General features: G+C 39.4%; 2 protein-coding genes across 4 annotated transcripts in view; one reads left to right on the top strand and one right to left on the bottom strand.

Annotated features, from left to right (window-relative positions):
- The window catches only part of Lrch2 (leucine rich repeats and calponin homology domain containing 2), a 76,328-nt gene that overhangs the window by 43,171 nt on the left and 10,224 nt on the right, over positions 1-22,933 (bottom strand). For all 3 annotated transcript variants that reach the window (XM_035449955.1, XM_035449956.1, XM_035449957.1), the window contains exons 2-3: positions 4,099-4,243; positions 1,493-1,619 (exon numbers count right to left, since the gene is read on the bottom strand). In XM_035449955.1, the coding sequence (XP_035305846.1) occupies positions 1,493-1,619; positions 4,099-4,243 (272 nt within the window). The remainder of the gene's footprint in view (positions 1-1,492; positions 1,620-4,098; positions 4,244-22,933) is intronic.
- Positions 7,020-7,745, top strand: LOC100754910 (60S ribosomal protein L7a-like). The gene is given in 1 exon segment (XM_035449958.1): positions 7,020-7,745. A coding segment is annotated over 1 exon segment (711 nt). The 3' UTR covers positions 7,731-7,745.

The raw sequence follows: 22,933 nt of genomic DNA, 5'->3' as shown, positions 1-22,933 counted from the left end.
ATTAAGTACCTGTCAATATTTGATTCTCAAAATCTAATATTTAATCACACTACTAAATTAACACAGTTCAATTTAAGTAACTGAAACACACAAAAAAGAAAGTCATTGAAACAAGTAAAGGTAATAAAAGTGTTTCATCTTTTAAAAAAATCAGGACTTAAAATTTCAGTAGATTACAAGTATTTGAGGGAAGAGAAGTTGCACATTTCTTCACACAGTGGCCAAGGTCAATAGATAAAGCTAACAGGAACATTATTTTGGTGGAAAGTAATAAAAATTAATAACAAATAGCATTCTTTAAAAAAGAGAATTAAGAGAGGTTCAAATATACCCAGAGAACTGTCCATCTTGGAAATACACAGGTAGACTTATCAGATTCTACAATAAGGAGTGAGTGTATCTGATCATTTATAAGACCTTTTGTAACCCCAAACTTCTACAGTTCTAAAACATAAAGAGAAATTGGATATGAAGTGATTCCTTAGGAAGTAAACACAATCCTAACATTTCTGATTATTGAACAGTGTTATAACGATATGTTTCTATTATAAAATTGTAAGTTTTTAAAAAGAAACCTTCTGTTTCTTGAGAGACAAAAAAAAAGTCCTACTTAAGAAAATTCCCAAAGTACCAATTTATTGGGAAAGCTTTACCTCAATACAAAACAGAAAATAAAAATAAACACAACACAGTGTAGAATTGAAGTAACACAAATACATGAAAAGATTTCAATACTTGAGCATTTATGTTTTCATCTGTAAGTTCAATAGCCTTTAAAATCTAAAATGTTACTATTCAGAGGTATTATAACGATTTTCACAATCAATTGCATATAATTGCCTCTTTACATTTACTTTGGTCCTAAAAATGTTTAAAGTTGTATGAGCATATTAATTGAAGAATGTTATTTTGTTAGTACTACTTCTTTTTGTGAGCAACCAATGCTTTACCTTTTAAAAACTGATTATTTGTTCATTTGTTTGTTTTAATGCAATGGGGGTCTCAATATGTTGGCCGGCTTGATGTAAAACTGCTAATTTCAAATGATCATCCTACCTTCGCCTGGAGGAACTGAGAATAAGGGCATGAACCACCAGCACACACGGCTGCATTCTCTCCTTTTACCAGTCTGTTCTAAATCTCCTCAACTCCATAAAACATCAGAAAAATCTCATTTCTTTAAGAACGTCTCTGTCCACAAAGTAAATAAATAAATAGCTATTTACTTGAAACCTATGTCTGAAAACTCATAACAAAGCCTCCTAAAGTGTCCATGACCGAAGTGTTACTAAACTTCTGTTGTTGGCTGGGAGTTAAAATCAGACATAGATAAGTGCAGCTGAAATTGTTACCCAACCGAATTTAGACATATACCAAGTTATCCCTTTTTTCAATTACAGTGAAATTCCACAAAGAAATAAATATGCAACTCCAAAATAAAAAATTACATACTATATGAGGCACATATAATTTTATACAATATTTTACTCACCAGCTCCATCAAATCTTTTAATTTTCCAATTTCTTCTGGAATAGATACCAGTTTATTATTGCTGACAACCAAAACTTTAAGGGGAAGGTCAAATAGGTATTTTGGCAACGTTGATAAAAGATTTCGACTGAAAAAAAATTAAGAGAGACTCACTATGAAAAAATATGTCTGCATCTCGACATTACGCTACAAAAAAGTACAAAGCACCTCAATCATAAGCCTTTACCACCAAGTACCATTTACTGTTTCTTTTCAAACAAGCACATGTAACTTTCTTTCCTGCACTGTCTAATCTTCACATTAACCCAAGACAGAAAATATTAGCTTCAATATAAAAATATGTAAAATGAAGGCTAAAACTCGCTAGCTGACTTGCCTATTGTAGCACAGATTCAAACACAAGTCTGTTGTTACATATGGTACTGCTCACAAGTCATCCACGTAACAATGACTCAGGATTTTTCAGAGCTAGAGAATGTCAGAACCTTCTTCTGGAACATAATTTTAGCAGATTCAGTACCTTCATAAGTCTAACCATGGAAAGGATTGGAGGTAAATTTGCTGACATTGTGCTTTAAATGATGGAAGAAATCCATCTTCTCAAATATCAGTAGCTTGGAGAGTGGGGAGATGGCTGAGCAGTTAGGGACGTGCACTGCTGTTGCAGTGGATCCAAATTTTGTTCCTAGCACCTGCATGGAGCAGTTCACTGTCTCCTGTAACTCTGGCTAGTGGGAATCTGCCACTATCTTCTTGCTTCCACAAGCACAGCACTCACATGCACACACCCACACAGACACACATGCCCATACATTCAATTAAAAATAAAATGATTCTCTAAAAATACTAGTCATTGTTAGATAGTTTTCAGCAGAACAGCCTGGTAGCACTTTATGCCAGCTTAACATTAATGGAAAATCCCCTAGAGTACATTTAAATACATAACAATGAACTTTTTATTGAGTACTTACTATGTGCCAGTAAATGTTCAAAATAACTCAATTGAATTAACTCACGAATCCATCACAGCAACCCACTTTAGGAAAACACTCATTCCTGAGTCCCATTTTTAAAAGGAAACTAAATCACAATGTTCCAAAGTTACACAGTTAGTATACAGAAGAGGCTGAGTTGAAACCCAGTCAATCTGGCTTACCCTTCATGTTATATATCAAATGGCAAATTCAGACGGACTGGCCCAAAATATTTCAAAATCAAAAATATAGAGAAGACAACATTTAAATTATATATTAGCAAGCACTGAGAAGCAATAAGCTATCATTGTTTTCCTATTATTCAAATTAGCATTTAGAGACCCACACCTAGTGATTTATGCAATGTATGTCATTTAAGAAGGAATAGGAAGGAAGACAGTATCTTTCACCTGATCTCATCTCTGCAGAGAATTTCCAGAAATACTAGGTTAGCTTTAAAAGTGTGTGTGTGTGTGTGTGTGTGTGTGTGTGTGTGTGTGTGTGTGTGTTTGTGTGTGTAACAAAAGGGGAAGACAATGCTCTTCAATTAGGAATCCTCAACGGACTTCTAAAATGTCTAATGTCCTATGTCTCAACCAAAATCCTCCATACACTATGTCTTTTTATGTAAGGAAACTGAATATTGATTGAATATTGATGGATGTTACTATTTTGGGAAATGTCATTCTCCTACAGACACTAAAGAACAACTGTATGAATATATGGCTTTTTGCACACAGCTTGGCTCAGTTTTCTCATGTGAAATATAGGAATAATATGACCTATCTCAAAATGATGCTGAAATAATAAATGAGGTAATATGGGTCAAACACTTGCGATATTGCCTAGTACATAGTAAACTCTTATTAAACATAAAATGCTTGCCTAGCATGCACAATACCCTGGGCTGATCCCCATAACTGAAAGAAAAAAACATGTTAAGTATAAAGATTTTCTGCCATCTCATCTACTTCCAAACTTTCCAACCTTCCATCCCAAATTGTCCATTCTTGAACTAGCAATATCACAAGTGATAAAAGTTTACATAAAATGTGTTTCATTATAATGTTTGACTATAACTAGAGTCCCATATAAGTGAATTCAGAACTGGGCAACAAATGAGGAAAATGTTTATGTTCTAACGCCTTCCTCTCAAAGTGAAATCTAATAACTAGCACACACGCAGATAAATTATCAAGGGACCTTTTAGAAAATGTAGGTACCTCAGCAGACCTAACAGGATCCCCAGACAATTACTGTGTATGAAACTTTGAGAAACACTGCCTTAAGGAACAAGACCAAAAATGAACAAAACAATATGAGCATAAACAAAATACATTACTTTTCTATAAAAAGCAGTTAAAGATTTAAGAAACCCAAAAATGTTTGTTTATTAATATTTATATTGTGTTTTGCCAGCATGTATGTATGTGCATCATGTGTATTCTTGGTACCTGAGGAGGTAAGAAGACTTCATTGGATCCTGGGAAACTGTAGTTAAAGATGGTTATGAGCCAACATGAGGGTGCTAGTATCCAAACTGGTACTCTGAAACCAGCGACCTATTCCATTAACTGCTGAGCCATCTTTCTAGACCCTGAAAATATTTATTTAAAAAAGTGGGTTGCTTACCTAATGTTAAGGTATGTTAACATTTGCAAATTCTTAATGGCTTCAGGAATGGTTTTGATACAATTATGATACAGGTTTAATGTTTCAAGTGGTGCAAATAACCACACATCTGAAGGAATTTCTGTAAAGCGATTTCTGGAAAGATCTGAAAAATAAAAACAATGTTTGAGTAACAATTATACAACCTATGTAAACACTAATAAACAGAACCATTTCCACTCAGAATCTAAGCAACTACTGAATATATTTTAAACTCTTATTCACCAATATCTTGAAAAATCTTTTAATATAGTGATATAGAGATAAATTTACTTTAAAATAATTTTAACAAAATATGCTTCTAAATCTCTTGAAAATGCAAATAAGGTATTTATCTTTAAATATACCAATAATGGGAGGTATAGTCCAGTGGTAGAACACTTCGTTAGTATGCACAATTCTATGGGCTCCATCCCGTACAGTACATAAACACATACACACATCACACACACACACACACACACACACACACACACACACACACACACACACACACACAATGACGAAAGGAATCCTCTCTGATCTTTAAAAATAAGAAACCATATCCAAACCCTGAACCCACATTACTTTCCATTTCTCTCTTCCTCCTTCATGGCCAAATTTACACAAACCTACTATACAACTAAATTCAACATGTGCTTTCAAACCCACTCCTAGGTTTCTATTCATTCTCACATGCTCCGAGGTTACCAACTGTCTCCATGCCAAAGACCTCTCCATCCATGTGGAAACATTTCCATTGCTTGGCCTAGAGACTTCCCTTCTGAATGTCCATTAATGTCTCCCATGTCTTAGGTTCTTTGGCTAGATTTTCTCTACCTGAATCATGAATGCTGGACTCCCAGGGGGCAATTACACAAAGCACTCTTGCCTTAAGTTAAGAATCTTTCTGGGAGAGTTAGCCAAATAGCATGTATATAGTGGCAAATTACAAATTAAGGATGTCTGGATAGCTTTTTGGCTACTTTGTTTTGTTGTACTGCGTTTTTAAAGAAAAGGTCTGGTCAAAGAACCCTGTGTAAACTCGGCCTCACTATGTAGTTCAGCCTATTCTTTTCTTCTTCTTCTTCTTTTTTTTATTTTTTGGTTTTCCGTGACAGGGTTTCTCTGTGTAGCTTTGGAGCCTATCCTGGCACTCGCTCTGGAGACCAGGCTGGCCTCGAACTCACAGAGATCCACCTGCCTCTGCCTCTGCTGGGATTAAGGGCGTGCACCACCAACACCTGGCTCAGCCTATTCTTAAAGTCATTTGATCCTCCTTCATCTATCTCCTCGATCTGGGATTACCGGTATATACCATCATGTTTGATTTAAATAGCGGTGTTTTAATGTTGAGGATTTGTTTTGATATCTTTTAAGCATCTCTAATTCTGCAAGTATAAAATCTAAACTGAACTCTTAAATTTTTGGTTGTGAGCCTAGTCTTTAATGGCTGAGCTATCCTGGAACTGAGATTGACATGCAAATGAAGCTTGTTTCTAATTTAAATTTAAAAAAAGAAAAAAATCTAAACTGAAGATACTTTTCTGTACCCTACTTCTTTACTTTCTCACACAGTCACCAATAACCTCGTGGTGAGTTTGATCAAGCAAGACACTTTATTGCTTCTTGCCCTATATGGTTGCAGTTAACCATATATGAAAGGTTCAGGCTTTAATGCTGATTGGCTCTACCTCTTTAAGAGACAGACTCCGCTCCCTGACAACAGTCAGGTCCCGCACAGGGACATGGCATCACCACATTACCCACCATGCATTTACATCCTGCATAAGGACTCTGGGCATGCGTGGAACCTCAGTGCACATGCGCAGTCTTCCCTTTAAAAGTTCCAACTTCCCTGCTTCACTCTCGCTCTGCTTCTTCTTCCCTCTCTGTTTGCTTCTGCTTCTCTTCTCTCTCTCTCTATGGCAACCAGCCATGGCGGTCAGCCATTAACTCTGTTTCTCTTCTCTCTCAATCTCTCTACTCTCCCGGGCCTAATAATAAACTGGTTAATATGTCTCATCTTGTGCCTCCTCTTTTTCTTTATATCTAATTTAAACAAAAACATAACAATATACAAATATTCTCTATTTGAGTTGTCATGAAAATAAAATCACGATTCTATCATCTCACCATTTTTTCTTTATTGGATGTTTATTTGTCAAATAAAAATTTGAAAAAAACTAGGACATCACATGATGGACTAAAAAAATACCCAGAAAGATGTCGTTTCTCCACATCATTACAATAGACCCTTTTGGATAAATACCTGTTGTTCAAGATTATGTTGAGCACTATAATAGTAGGTATCCACTCTATAGCCCTGACTGCCAAACAAACAAAACAACAACAAAACATAAAGTACAAGTAGTTCTCAACTACCGAAGTAATTACCAAATGAATTCCCTTATGGAACTATCATTGTTTGTACTAGTTTAATATACTTAATTGACTTAGACGATAAGAATCTTCAGAAAAGGGTTGTCTGTATCAGGGAGAACACCTACAGTCCAGCGTGTCCCACCATCTGTTCTGTTCTTGGTAGGAAAAAAAAATCTATCAGTAGTGTTTAACATATTCACTGCTTGGGAAGAAACCTATTTATTCATCAACAGAGTGAATTTCTTCTTCAGAACATTAATATGTATGGATTAATAAATAAGGATACAAAAGATGTAATTAACTTTATCTGATGATTATTAATCTCAAAGGTGATATCTCAGATGAATAAATAAAATGAGAACTTATAGGAGTATCATGAATGCTACAATATCATAGAACAAGGAAATGTCACTTAACCGCAGAGTACTTAGAGATATCAAGAATGGCTGTTGCTCTCTCTCTCTCTCTCTCTCTCTCTCTCTCTCTCTCTCTCTCTCTCTCTCTCTCTCTCGAGCAAGATGACCAAGGGAAAGAAAGCCAAGGGATAGAAGGTGGCCCCGGCCCCTGCTGTCATGAAGAAACAGGAGGCCAAGAAGGTGGTGAACCCTTTGTTTGAGAAAAGGCCTAAGAACTTCGGCATTGGGCAGGACATCCAGCCCAAACGAGATCTCACACGCTTCGTCAAATGGCCCCGATACATTCGACTGCAGCGGCAAAGGGCCATCCTCTATAAGCGGCTTAAAGTTCCTCCTGCCATTAACCAATTCACCCAGGCCCTGGACCGGCAAACAGCTACCCAGCTGCTCAAGCTTGCCCACAAGTACAGGCCAGAGACAAAGCAGGAAAAGAAGCAAAGACTGTTGGCCCGTGCTGAGAAGAAGGCTGCTGGCAAAGGGGATGTCCCAACTAAGAGGCCACCTGTTCTTCAAGCAGGAGTCAATACAGTCACTACCTTGATGGAGAGCAAGAAGGCTCAGCTGGTGGTAATTGCCCACGATGTAGACCCCATTGAGCTGGTGGTCTTCCTGCCTGCCCTGTGTCGGAAGATGGGGGTCCCCTACTGCATCATCAAGGGAAAAGCCAGGCTGGGACGACTGGTCCACAGGAAAACATGTACCACCGTTGCCTTTACACAGGTTAACTCGGAAGACAAGGGTGCTCTGGCTAAGCTGGTGGAAGCTATTAGGACCAATTACGACGACAGATATGATGAGATCCGACGCCGCTGAGGAGGCAATGTCCTGGGTCCTAAATCTGTGGCTCGAATTGTCAAGCTGGAAAAGGCAAAAGCTAAAGAACTCGCTACTAAACTGGGTTAAATGTACACTCACCGCTAAGTTTTCTGTAAATAAATACAAACTTATCTTCTTAAAAAAAAAAAAAAGAATGGCTGTCAGCTAGGCAGTGGGGGTGCACACATTTAATCCCACCATGGCATAACATGGCATGACAAGATGCAATAAGACTAAACACAAACCCTCATTTCAAGACTGGACAAGGCAGCCCAGTAATATGAAAAGGATCCCATGAGCAGGCAAAGGATTCAGAGACAGTCCCACTCCCACTGTTAGGCATCTCACAAACACCCCAAGCTAGACAACCACAGCATGCGTGCAGAGGCCCTAGTGCAGACCCATGCAGGCTCTGTGATTACTGCTTCAGTCTCTGTGAATCCCTAAAGCTGACTGGTCTAGTGCATACCTGCAGTTCTAGAACTCTTAGGTGAAATGGAGGCAGAGACAAGAGAACTCCTAGGAGCTTGCAGGACAGATGCCCTGGGGTAAACCACAGGAACCACAAGTGATCTTGTCTCAAATAAGGGGAAAAGTGTGACACAACACCTGAGGTTATCCAGTGACCTACACACACATGCACTGTGACACATGTGAGCCTGAAATCACATGAAAATGTACATACACTGAGATAGGAAGAATGGGGATTTTATATGGAAAATGAATGGGGCTAAAGATACTAGTATTCAGGAACTTGTAGTAATGTGTTAGAATGCTCTCAAAGCTTTGAAACATACATGGGAAATAAGATGGATCTCTCAATCTGATGAAAACAGAAGCAATATGTGAGACTCTACCTGACTTTAATGTATCCCAAGCAGACTGGTTAATAAGTGGGAGATACTTGAAAGCAGAGAAGATGGAAGGCCCTGGTGAACTTCCATTGGTTAGAAAACTGTGTTTGGGGTTAAATAGGGTACAGAAGTAGTCTGGTCCCCAGCATTTAAATATAATTTCTTCCTAATAAAAGAATTAGTCTAGAGGACAATTTTATAGAACCAATCTCCAAGTAAATAGGACAGGCACGGCACTATGACAGACTGAGCAGGGCAAAGAGGCCCACAAGCAGGCCTGGGGTAGACCACCCTGGGATCAGAGGAAGAAGCATGCTCCTGCCCAGCGCCATGACTCAGTGAGTGAGACAAAGAGACCCACACGAAAGCCCACCCCAGTCTGTGAGGAGAAAACATGGGCCAGTGGCACAAGGCAAATGGGGCACTGTCATGGTGAACAAATTTACAGTATGTTTCGGGGGGGGGGGGATCATTTCTTGTGGACAGAAGTATATCTGAAGTGAAAGCAGTGAGGATCCGGCTGATTGACACTCAGTGACATGGTGATGTCTGGACCTGGGCTGCTGGCCCATATACAGCAACAGTCTGTGTTGATGGCCAATGTCCTAGATACCGCAAAAGCCAGAGGGGATAGGTCTGTACAGAGCTGGTCCCGCCCCTCCCTAGCTGCAACACTAGGGAGAACTGATCCTGCCCTTCACCGACTGAAGCACTCAGGAGAGAGGGCTCTATACCTCACCTGGGCAGCACAGTAGAGCTGACCCTGTTCACAGGGGTGGGGCATGGGCGATCAGACCCCAAGGGCATGAGAGCGGGAGAGCAGATTGCACCCCTCTTGTCTGCCATGTGCTGGCATGAGTGAGGGAAAGATGCCCCCCCCTCACTCCTTGACACCTCCAGCAGGTGGGGACCTGACCCAAACCCTCAGCAGCTGCAGCACTTGGGAGAACAGGCCCTGCTCCTCACCTTGGCAGCACAGTAGAGGTGACCCTACTGTGGGTCACCCAGACAGGGATGTGGGTAAGCCAGCCTTGAGGGTGTGAGAGGGGCATATCTAGAATAGCCTCCCTTGTCTTCAGTATGATGGAAGAGGTGAGGGACCAGTGGTCTTACCTTTTCCCCTACCACCTCCAGCTGACTAGGGAGCTGACCCCTTTAGCAGCTGCAACATTCGGGAAAGCAGTCCCTGCACCTTTGGGAGGAGCTGACCCTGTTGAGGGTACAGGTTTGCTAGCCCCGAGAATGTGAGCGTGGGAGACCTGGTCCCATCCTTTATCTACCATATGGCAACACGGGCAGGTGAGAGATGCCCACCCCCATCAACGCCTGAGGAAACTGGGAGAACTGGTCCTGAGGTCACAAGAGCAAGAGAGCTGCTCCTGCCCACCACCAGCTGCAACACTCAGGAGAACCAGTCCTGCGCCTCACCTGGGCAGCACAACAGAGTCAGTTCTGTTGGCGGAAGTGTGGGTGAATCAGCCCCAGAGTTGTGAGTGTGGGAGAGCTGTCCCCAGTAATCATCTGTCTTGTGGCAGCATGGGCAGGGGAGAGATGCCCCCAGCCTCAGATGGGAGAGCTGGCCCTGAAATCCTTGCCCTTCACCAGCTGTAGCACTCAGGAGAGTGGCCCCTACACCTCGACTGGGCAACACAATAGAGTTGGCCCTGAAGATATAGGTGTAGGACAATTGACTCTGCGAATGAGAAAATGGGAAAGCTGACCCCAACCCTTGCTTATTGCTGCAGGACAATGCTGGAGAACTCACCCTGCTGGTGAGGACCCAGATCCAGAACCAGGGTTATGTGTTGGCCCACCACAACATTCACCCCATCTGTGATCTACTGGAGCACAAGTTGGGGTGGGGGCTATCCTGTGGACCCAGGGCTACAGGATCACCACAACACAGGGTAGCAATGGAATGTCCAGGAAGAGTCCCAGTGAGGGTTCAGTGCCAACAGTGTAGCAGAGACCAGGGGTCTCGAACCAAACCAATGATTCTTTGCAGTGAACACTCCATATAAAGATGTATAGATAAAAGGGTTTACTGCCTAAAACTCACTGTGTCACACTGCAGCTTCCATGACAGTGTTTTCCCTTTTTTGCCTTCATTTTTTCCTCTTTGATTTAAAAGTATTTTTGGTGGGGGAGAGGCTGAAGGGGTAGAGGGTGAATGCAAGGAGACAAGAGATGGGTGGGATTGGGATGCATGATGTGACAGACACAATGATCAAATAAAAAAGAAAGTATGAAAAAAGAAAACAGGACAAAAGAGAGGTGGCTATAGGTTGAAGAAATGGCATCAAGTTCATCCATCAACCTAGAACCCAGAAAAACAGGGCTAGAACATTCAGGGTCTGTATCTAAGAGAAAAAAAAATATATCCTGGTTTGAGTAGTGAGAGTTACAATGGGCTTAGGCAACTGGATAGTCTAAAATGGGGTCTGTTTTGGACCTGGCTGTCAGTCAGCCTCCTGCAGGAAGCCCAGAAGATCCATCATTGTAGAAGTGTCTGCCCCCTTGAGCCTTAGTCAGATTTTGCTGAATTTGACACCCACTTCATTTGAGGGGGGAGATAATTGTTCTTCTTATGTCTGACCTTTTCACAGGCTTGTCAAGATAGACTAGTTGGGACATTCTTACTGGAGGCAATCATTACTCAGTGGCTAGACTGACTATACCCTAATACAGGAACTAAGAGACATCCACCAATTGTCCTTCTAATAGCAGAGGCAAAGGGTTGATACTCTTGCTTTCCATCTTGGCTCTTCTTGTGGACTTGATCTTTTGTCTTCCGTCTTCTGTGCATGCTGATTGGTAAATCTCCCAAAGACTATATCTAGGATTTTATTTTGTGCTGACTTTCCCAGCACTTTCTAATTATTTCTAATAACTGATGCTGACTGAGGGATGAAGTGCATCACTAGAATTAGTGTATGCTAAGTCTGGATGAAGTGAAGACTAGTGTATTTTTGAAGAGTTTATGAAGGGTGGGTAAGAAAAAGGACATGATTTTCATTTGGATGGGTGTGTGTGTGTGTGTGTGTGTGTGCGTGTGTGTGTGTGTGTTGTGTACACATATATCCAAGCTATATCATAAGAAATTATTAAGAACTCAAACTCTTTTGTAAATTGTGAAGGAATTGTAAAGATTGACTCTCAGTTTGCTTTTTTTGACAAAGAACAGACACGAAAAGACACACAGATATGGACAATACTCTTGGCTCCAGGTACCTGTTAGAGAAGCAAGTGGTTCCAAAATCAGTAGCCTGAAAGGGGTGGCCAGAGTGGCCATGGGATAGGGGAAGCTAGGAGGCTGGAATCATCTCTGGATTAGGGGTAAGAAGTGGTGTAGGATTGGAGACACCTGACCAGCGTAATCAGAGCAAGAGTGGAGATCAGCACAAGTTGAATGGGGAAGGGAGATGAATTGAGGTGAAGGAAGGGCCATGCCTGCAAGTGGAGCAATTAATGACGTAGTGGAAAAGTTTGAAGAAGGTCTCAATAGAAGACTAGTTTGCACATAGATAGTAGGAAAGACCGAGATGGAAAAGGACACTGTAATTAAAAGAACCATTTTTCAGGCCAGACTTGCTACTCATCCAGGTTGAATAAAGGCCAGGTCACCTGCAACAGAACATCTAGGTCCTAGATTATAGGAGACTAAAGAATAGCATCCCCAGTCTTTTGGAGTCCATTTGAAAGGGGTGCAAAGACTCCTTCCATGAACAATAAGCCTGTGTCCCTGACGGTTAATTCATTGAAAGATTGGACAAAACTAGTGCTAGGACTTTTGCTGCATGAGAAATGAAAAGTAACTGCCCATCTGAAACAGTCTTTTCTTTCTTTCCAAAAAAGTCTGACTAATCATCTGTAGCCAAATTTCTTTTGTGCCACCAACCAGCTCCCAAATCTCGACACAGAGACTTGTTGTTAGTTATGAATTCCTGGCCTTATCTTATGATCATTTCTTGCTAGCTCTTACAAGTTAACCTGTTTCTCTTTACCTACGTTTTGCCTCAGGGCTTTCTACTGTTCTTCCTTCTATACATACCCCTCCTCTAGTTGGCTGGTTGCTGCCTGCCTGGCTGGCCCTGGGGCATCTCCCCTTCTTTCTCCCTCCTTCTCTCCTCTTCTCTCATTCTCTCTCTTCTTTTCTCATACTTATTCTGTCTGCCCACAAGCCCCACCTGTCCCTCTACTGCCTTGCTATTGGCCATTCAGCTTTTCATTAGACCAATCAGATGCCTTAGGCAGGCAAGGTGAAACAGAAACACATCTTCACATAATTAAACAAATGCAGCATAAACAAATGTACCACATCTTTGCCTGGTTAAAATAATATTCTACAACATAAACAAATGTAACACATCTTTACATAAGGTAATATTCCACAGCAATCATCCCTCCATTTATTCTCAATACTTTGACCATTAATGAATCTCTACATTAACTGTTGACAACCTCAAGCAGAAGCTTCTCTGACAAAGACTGAGAGTAGCATTAATCTATGGATATAAACATAACTATTTAGATGGAAATTTTACCCCATGTCCATTCAACAAAATAGCAGTAGAATGTTCCGCCCTAGAGCCTATGGTATAGCCAACCATAGGCTTTTGACTAGGTTTCCTGTACCAGGCATAGATTCCCCTCATGTGAATTGGGCCTCAACCCCAATCAGAAAGCAATTTGTTTCCCAATACCAGGCTTGTCATCATTGTACATGGGACACATCTTGCTTGGCATATTGGTATTGTGGCTTGCAGGGCTCATTAATAGCTTTTCCCAGCTGCCTACATAGAACCTTCCCACACTATGAAACATAACCCACAAGGAGCTAAGTTCCAATTCAGATATAGCTTAATTTCTCTATGTTCTGCAACCAAAGTGTGTAGTATCTTCAGCAGTAGGGTCTTGCCGTCTAATTATGGTGGGTTAACAATGAGCAATTGCAATTATTTATGGCGGGTTTTCTTTGGGAGTAGGGCTTTTGTAGCCTCCTGGTCCAACAAGTCTTAAGGGAGGCATCTGATACCTGGAACTTGGATTTTTATTTAATAACCTATATCTTTTGGGAGCATCATTATTCACCCATTAAGGACACCTCAGTTTAAACTTTTAAAAAATTATTTGAATTTGTTATGTGAATGCTGATTATTGATAAATTTCATTTTTGAATTTGTGATATAACCGATGGAGTCGTGGTGTTATTTTTATTAGTGTACATTAGTAATTGTTTCTTAATAGACTGATACTTTTCTTCGATGGGTCTAAACCTAGAATTCAGTTGTTAGTGATTTATTTCTTTATGTGATACTTTAAAAGCCTTTCCCCATTCAAAAATTCCAAAGCATTTTTCATTTGTATCTTTTCTTTTCATGTGGATTTTAGAAAGTTATATCATGGGGTTACATCACTTGTTTTTTAAAGATACAAAGTTAATCCAATAGCCACTTCATCAATAACACTACACTGGTTCAAAATGCCAAATTCACCGTCTATATAGTTTAGATGAGTTGAAGGCTAGTGCCATTCTTAAACATCACTTTGATGCTTGATGTCATTACTCTGATTCATTAGGCGTTACTTCTTGGTGAAACTGAAGAATCCTGTTGATATTCTTACAGACGGCTCTGCATGGAGCCCCCTCCCCACATTATTTAATAAAGTCTTGTCCTTCCATGTGACTTAACTGATGCATGATTCACAGTCTTCCCCTCACAGGGCATGCACGGAATCTGCCCCTCCAGTTAGCAGCTGTGGTTTCTTCTTACAGTGTCTGCTTTTGTTTGCACCCTTGCTTCTCAACATGCCTGTGGGAGAATGAGTCTGCCATTGCTGTTTCTTGTCATTTAGTGAATCTAGATGCTTCATATTGATTCTAGCAATTGTTGGCTTTAAAGCAGTTCTTCTTCATTTTTGTCAAGTTACTGCTTTCCCCCCACTATACTACAGTTCCCATTTTATTTAATCGTGGAATAGATTAGAAGTTCTCTGACCCATGCCTCCTGCTCATTCAACAAGGCTTAAGACTAGTAAACCGTTGATTATCTTGTCCTGAATGGCAGCCTGACACCCTTCTAGAGAATACTGAATCAAGAAATCACCTGCCTCTGGAGAGGGTACGTGTTGAAAACAGATGCCAGAGCCATTGGGCTGTCATTTCCCGTCAGGCTCCAACATCCATCTCTAATACTTCAAAGACACTTTCCAGTCTTGCAGCGATAGACACCTGTGCTGCCTCCTGTCTTCTCGTTGGGTTTTGTTTCTAGTTCTGACAGTTCTTTTAGATGGAAAAATACATAAGGAAGTATTGAAGTCTGAGAGCATATTGACCAGATTTTACATAATGCAACTGTACTTGCATGTGATTAATGGCAGTTCCTGAAAAGTAGTAAAAATTTTATTTTCATGTTAGAAAATAAGAAACTTCATTTTTATGTACTGTCATATAGCATAACTTTGTTATATATAACGCAATTCACAAAAACAGTAGTCTAACTTCTGCTATTTTCTTTTGTATCTATATAAACATTATTTTTCATTCATTATGTACAAATTGATGAATTGCCTTTTGTTTCTATTCTTTATATCTTCTAGGGATTTTATAGAATCATTTTCAGTAACACTAAAATAATGAGGCACTAAGCAATTTCGGCAGTCTCCTACCAAATCAAAAATGGAGTTCTTGTTTAGTCTGTTGCTTTCCTCTAAGTAGGCTACCTTTCCATTTTAGTTCCTAAAGCTTTTGTGACACTTAATGTACAACCCCATAAAGTACACCCTAAGAATGATAGCATATGGTTCAGTGAGATTTTTATAAAAGTTAACAATTTTAGCTGTGATAAATGAAGGTGATTCTTTATGTATTACTCCAAGTGCTATCTAAGTTGACATTTGATGCTGGAGTTGGACAAGAATTTGTATTGCCTATAGTTGGTGTCTGAACTCTCTATTTACCTTAAAAATTATTTCTCATTCCTACTTAATGTTGAATGAAGTCAGTTACATGAATGACAGTGAGTCAATTCAAGAAGTTACTTGGAAAATAGGAGAATAAGTCTCGGAAGATGATTATCAGAATCTTCTTATACAGCTACAGAGGACTTGATGCTTACAATATTTAGTTATTAATTTGCACTGCTGTTGTGGCTATGCTGCCACCCTTTTCCCTTTGGGACGAGGGACAGAACGCAGGGTTTCGTGCATGTCAGATAATTGATCTTTCCTCAACCTACAAGCCCAGTTTATAGGCCTCAACTTCTTTTGTTTGTTTGTTTTGGTTTCGGTTTTTCGAGGCAGGGTTTCTCTGTGTAGCTTTGGAGCCTATCCTGGCACTCGCTCTGGAGACCAGGCTGGCCTCGAACTCACAGAGATCCGCCTGCCTCTGCCTCCCGAGTGCTGGGATTAAAGGCATGTGCCACCAACGCCCCACAGGCTTCAACTTCTGTACCTTGCTGGAATGTGGAAAGATATTATTTGGAGACAGTTCTTCATTGGTTTTCATAATCTTCCATGGGAGATATTAAGTACATAGTGTTCCATACTCTCTTTTCAAGGATGTTTGTGTGGTGAGCAGCCTTCCAAAATAAGCTTAAGAGTTTCCTGTCGGGGGCCATGGCAAAAGTAACCTTGGACCTGTAAAAGACTTGGGCAGAAGCTGCCAGCATAACCCATTATGATTAAAAGAATAGCTACCTTCCATCCTTCCTCCCTGGTACATAACATCTGGACTCATAAAGTAGTTTATAGAAGGAAAGATACATTTCAAGGTCATGTTACCTAGCAACCCATTCTCCCTTCTAACCCACTATCTAACACCTGCACCTTGTGACCTTGGTAACCTCCTGCACTCTCAAGGACTCACACACAGGGACATCCCCCCCCCCCAAGGTTTGGTTATCAGGCATACTGCTTCAAACGACCTCTCCCTTCCTGACAAGCTCCCCACTTGACACCCCTATATAAGGTCCCTGTGAAAAATAAAAATTTGCAGCTTGATCAGAAACCTGTCTTGCTGTGGTTCCTTGTTCTCCCTGACCCTATCGTTCTAGGTTCTTTGGTGACTGCAGCACATCAGGGTGTGAGCTCGCGTGGTGCCCTGCAGGTTGGGGCAGTTTCCTCCAGTAGCAAAGGTCAGGCTGGTTACATCCTTCGAAGAAGAATGCTGTTGTGTCTTTAGGACAATGCACAGCCACACTTACTGTCCAGTAAAATAAGGACATATTTTAACTCACGGGGCAGTTGTGTTTATGCTATAAATGATGTAGGTACTCACCACTCAGGTTCATCTCGTATAATGAAGCTGAGTACATACACCTACATTGGCCCAGTAGGATTCTACGAGCAAGTAGAACAAATACAAATATACTGTTCATTCCGTGATGTGGGATGTGAGTTCTAACATCTTTTCTTTTACACGCAAGAGCCTCATGCCTTGTGCTAGCATTCATACAACAACTTTAAGCTAATACACAGGCTTACAAGTAGGGTGAAATTTCAGACCCATTGGAGTCCTGTATATATATGTGCTATCCTCCTATAGGATAAATTGGTTTACTTAGTTTTCTTTAATCCTTGTTTAATGAATTGATTAAAAATATTGAAACATCACTAAGTGTTCATTCTTTTAATAGCTAAGAAGGCTGTATCTTATCTCAGAGCAAGCAATTGTGCATTAGTAAAATCAGGAACAACGAGGGCTTTATAATGCTTTTGATTAATTTCTGAGCCTGAATTTGGGACTTAACTTATATTTGTGTTCAGTTTCCTGTTACAAGAAGCAGTCTTTGGTATGTATATGGTTATAAGAGTTACTATTTCTCTGATTGTGGTTTAGGGTTGGAAAGAGACAGAACATTTGAAATGTGAGACAAGAGGTCCTATTAGTGGAGGAGAGGAAAATTACACAGAGAGCATGGGCTTTGAAGTCCCATTTGAGTTCAGAACCCCAATGTTATCAGGGTCTTTTTTCTATATTGGACATGTCATTCAATCATTCTTTGCTTCATAAGTATAATAAGGAACGATAGATACCACATAAAATTAACATAAGGATTAGAAATATTTTGTGGCACCGGGCGTTGGTGGCACACGCCTTTAATCCCAGCACTCGGGAGGCAGAGGCAGGAGGATCTCTGTGAGTTGGAGGCCAGCCTGGTCTCCAGAGCGAGTGCCAGGATAGGCTCCAAAGCTACACAGAGAAACCCTGTCTCGAAAAACCAAAAAAAGAAAAGAAAAGAAAAGAAAAGAAAAGAAAAGAAATATTTTGTGGGAAATGAATGGATTCTGATCTAATGTATGGGGTGTGTGTGTGTGTGTGTGTGTGTGTGTGTGTGTGTGTGTGTGTGTGTGTGTGTGTGTGTTTCAGCCCCATTTACAGGAATTTTGAATTCAGACTTCAAATGATTTATACATAAATTGCTGTTCCTTTAAGCAGAAAATTATTTTCTTTCTTCCACCCTCCTCTTTCTGTCTGTCTCATGCCATTGTTTTGTTTGGGTTTGTCTCAAATATCTTATAAGCTGAAAATCTCTGATGATATGGTTATATTATTGAAAATGAAGATATGTTCCAACAATTTACATAAGTATTAGAACTATTACTAGAGATGAAAATGTTCAGGGCTTCATATATCAATAGATTTTTAAAAAGAAGGGACCATGGTAATCTCTATTATTAGATAGCAATCAACTAAAAGATGACTCATCTCTCCTAGTTTGCAGTTCGGCAATTTGAACAACCCTTCCACTAGAAACATCACACTCATTTGTACACCGAATAAGATCAGAATATAAGTAGTATAATTAGTACGGTGTTAGTAGAATTTCTGAAGATCTTTTTCTGTACTTTGGCAAAACTGCTACTGTTGGGCCAGGCATTACAGTGGGCAGCAGATGGACCCATCTGTGGCGCTTGTGGCTGCAGCCTGGAAGGCAGCTAACAGACTTCCATTCCATCTGACTTACTCCTCTTTCCCCAATTTCCTTGCTCTTTGAAGCTCAGCAGTGATACAGCACACCATTTCGATCAGATTATTTCAGAGCATCTATTAACATCTCTAAAAGGCTGCCAGCATTTCATAAAGAGTGTCTCATAAGAAAGGAAGGAAGCAGTAAACTGCAATCTGTCTGCTGCTGATGCACGGCCAATAATGGTTGATATGATTTATGTTTAGAAACGAGACAAAAGGAAAACTGTGTAGTTGTTTAAATGTGATTGTTCTTAAGGATATTAATTAAATGAAGTGTCACTTTGATGCACAAAAAAAGAATATGCAGTGATTTTTTTTAGTATATGTGCTGCCAAAGACCTCAGTACACAGCTATTAAAACATTTAAAGGCATTCACTCAATAGTAATAGTAAACGATTAATGTGGAATCTATTAGTTTCCTGCGGTTTCTATAAAAATTATCATAAACTTAATGGTTCACAGTAGTATAGCCTGAGTCTGCCATAGTTTGGGAGATCACAAAAATCTGAAGTGAATTTAATGATGAAAACCAAAGTTTCGGCAAGGCCATTCTCCCTCTGGAGGCTGTAGGGGACACTCCATGTCTTGTCTTTTCTAACTTCAGGTGGCTGCTGAACCTATCTGCACACAATACTCCAATGTTGACCTCTCTCTTCGTGTGGCTTTCCCTCCCACATATCTGTCTAGTTTCCCTCTGCCTTTCCCCTTTCCCATTTCTGCTGAGTTGTAGTGCTAAGGCTGGTCTCAAACATGATATCATCCTGTTTCCGACTTTAGAAAGTTGGGATTACAGGTATGTGCCATTGTTATCTGCATGCTCCCCTGCCTTTTTTTTCTTACAAAGACATGTGTAATGGCATACAGGGCTCACCCAAATGATTCAAGTAATGTCCATATGGTAAGAATCTTAATTACATTTGCAAAATATTTACCATATAAGGTAACACAAGTTCTGTAACTGGACCTGACTAGGTATAAGGGCCACCATTTGGTCCAGAATAGAAAGATGATGAGTTTTAATCATGAAAAGATGAACACTTTTATGTCTTTTCCCAAGTCTCTATTATTCCCTGAGGAGGTAGGTTTTGAAACTGTCGTGAAATGAATCTCATCAATAAATATATTACTAGTTTGTTTTCCTGCTCTTGGTGAAATCTTTATTTATCTGTTTCTTTGTTTTACTGAAACTCTGTTTGGAACACCAACTTTATGTATAATCATACAGTCATTATTGTGTTTTCCAGTTTCCTGAGTGCAAATGGTGATTAAATAATTTTTAACATCATAAAGCTCTTTTATATTAGGTTTATATCACAAGAAGAAAATTTTAAATCAATTTAGTTTTATGAATTACACCTCTGTAAGTTTAACTTCATTCTTTTCAGGGTAAATGTGGCATGGTTACTGTGAAATAGTTCACAAAATTAAGGCATAAATTATTTTGTCTTACTTCCTATGCTTCCTTCCGTGGTTGTAGTATTCTTTTGGTGATGTTATTCTGTCGCCCAATGCTTTAAAAGGATGTTTGTTTATACAAATTTACAATAGGAAAACACCCTAGAACTAGGTTTCCTTAATTAGGGTTTATGTCATAGTTGGGGTTTTAATATTTACTTTGTTATGCTTTGTTTTAATTCCATTCAGTTAGAATAATAATTCCAGTAATTTTAACTGTCTTTTTTGTAAACAAAAAGGAATAGATTCAGATAATGGTTTATTAATATAAATTTAATTAAAATCCAATAGGGGTTTATACTATTACTTTGTAACATTTTTGAAAGGAAAAGGAACATAATACATTATGAAAATAGTGCATTAATATTATTTAAATTATCTTAATAAAATCATTATTATTAGTAATGTTTTTCCTTGTTACACTTAAGATCTTTTGTGGTTATTACCTTTTCTCTTGGGAATTATATTTCAGTATTCTTTGCTTGTTTTTTTTTTCCACACATGCTTTCTCTGTGTATCCTTGACTGTCTTTGAACTCACTCTATAGACCAGGCTGGCTTCATAGATACACCAGCCTTTACCTTCCGAGTTCTGGGATTAAAGGTGTGTGTGTGCCACTACCACTGGGATTTTCTAGCACTTTTCAATCTGTTTTTATTTTTATTTTGTTTTTATATTGTGGGCAAGTGTGTGTATTATAAAAGTAAGTATACAAAAAAATGTCTTCAACCTGATGTGGTGATTTGAGTAAGAATGACCCCCGAAGGCTCATATATTCAAATGATTAGTCATCAAGGAGTGGTACTATTTAGGAGAATTGGGACATGTGGCCTTGGAGTAGGTGCAGCCCTGTTGGGGAAAGTGTGTCACTAGGAGTGGTCTTTGAGATTTCAAGAGCCCAAGCTAAGCAGTCTCTCTCTGTGTTTCTCTTCTCAGTCTTTCTCTCTTCCTGTTGCCTGCAGATCCAATATAGAATACCCAAATTCTCCAATACCATGTCTGCCTGCACGCTGCCATTCACACTCCCCCACCCATGACAATAATGGACTCAATATCTGAAACTATATGTCAGCTCCAGTTAAATGTTTTCTTTTTTAAGAGTTGGCATGGTCATGGTGTCTCTTCACAGTGATAGAAAATTGACTAAAACACCAGATAAAAGATTTTATAAGAAACCAAAGTAAACATCAGATCTACTGGTAAAAACACTGAAAAAATAACCCCCTTCCAAACACAGACAACAAAGGCCTTTCTCACTGTATCTACTAAATATTGTACTAGAATTTCTAATCAAGACAACTAGACAGGAAACATAAATAAAAGGTATCTTAATTCAAAAATAAGTAAAAGAAGTAAGTTTTCTTCAGGGATGCAGCCTCTGAGAAGCCATCCATGCTTCAGTAGATGGTCCTGCACCCAAATGTATACAGACAACACTAAGTGAACTCTGGGTTAAAAAAAAAAGAGTAAATGAAGTTAGCAGGTGTCTTAATTAGGGTTTCTATTGCTGTGAAGAGACATTTAATTGGTGTGGCTCCCTTGAAGTTCAGAGGCTTCATGGAAGGCAGCATGGTGGCATGAAGGCAGAGATGGTGCTGGAGTTGAGAGTGTTACATCTCGACCATATGTCAGCTGAAGTCAACTTACTTGTTTAGTCCATTATAATCATGGTGAGACATGGCAGTGTACAGGCAGACATGGTGCTCGAGCTGAGAGTGCTACATCTTGAACATAAGGGAGCAGGAAATTGACTGATTGTCACACTGAGTGAAGCTTGAGAAAAAAAACTCTAAGAATGATCCCACAGTGACACACTTCCAATAGAAGGTGTGACCCAGATTAAAGGTGTTCCGTCCAGCGTCAAGTTCTGGATTAAAGAAGGCGTGTGTCATCCAGCCTCTTTCAACAAGGCCACCCTTCCTCCAACAAGACCATGTCACCTAATAGTTCCACTCCCTGTGAGCTTATGGAGCCAAATACATTCAAACTACCACAGAAGGTAAAGGTTGTGTTCTCAAACAATAAAATGAATAAAACAAGAAAAAAGATTTTGACTTGTAGATTTCATAATCTTGTACAGGGGAAATTATTTGTATTTGTATGAGAAAACTATTACAAATGACTGGAATGTAGCTCAGTAGCAGAGCATTTACCTCAATGTCACTCTGGGATGGATACCCAGCACTACAAGCAAATAAATGAGTAAATCTTAGAACAAACAAACTAGTTCAACAAGATGGAAGGTTACAGATCATTATGTGATAAAATCAATTGCTCATCTACATACTAACAACAAACAAAATATTAGTGAAATTAAGGAGGAAAAACCATAGTCAAAATATCCTCAAAACATTCTTTTGAAAACTACAAAATATTTGTAAGAATTTAAGATATAAATAAATAAAAAGACATCCCCTATTCATGTATTAGATAACTTAATATTGTTAAGATGGAAAATTCTCAGGAGACAGAAAATGGTGCAACAGTTAAGAACACTGGCTGCTCTTCCAGAGGACCAAGGTTCAATTCCCAGCACCCACATGGCAGCTCACAGCCATGTGTAACTCTGATGCACTCGTACAGACATGCATGCAGAAAAAACATCAACATACAAAAAAAATTTTAAAAGATGAAAAATTCTCTCCAGTTGACTACAAATTAACAAATCTCTATCATAATCACAGATTGAAATTTCTCAGGATGTGATAAGTTGGGAATTTGGCAGTTCCAGAATAACCCCAGGAATATAGAAAAAAAAGTAGTGTTGAAACACTCAAATCTCTAGGCTCAGAGCATTTCATAGATTTATATACCTACAAAAATTGAGATAATGTGTGATACGTGGGTAAGGACACACAGATATATAAAGTAGAATTAAGTGTCCAAAACTCAACTTTTATAGTCATCTTCCACTGAT

The sequence above is a fragment of the Cricetulus griseus genome, chromosome X (genome assembly GCF_003668045.3).
Source record: "Cricetulus griseus strain 17A/GY chromosome X, alternate assembly CriGri-PICRH-1.0, whole genome shotgun sequence".
Classification (NCBI taxonomy): domain Eukaryota; kingdom Metazoa; phylum Chordata; class Mammalia; order Rodentia; family Cricetidae; genus Cricetulus; species Cricetulus griseus.
The sequence above is the reverse complement of the archived record's forward strand: the minus strand, read 5'-3'. Positions and strand labels throughout refer to the sequence as shown.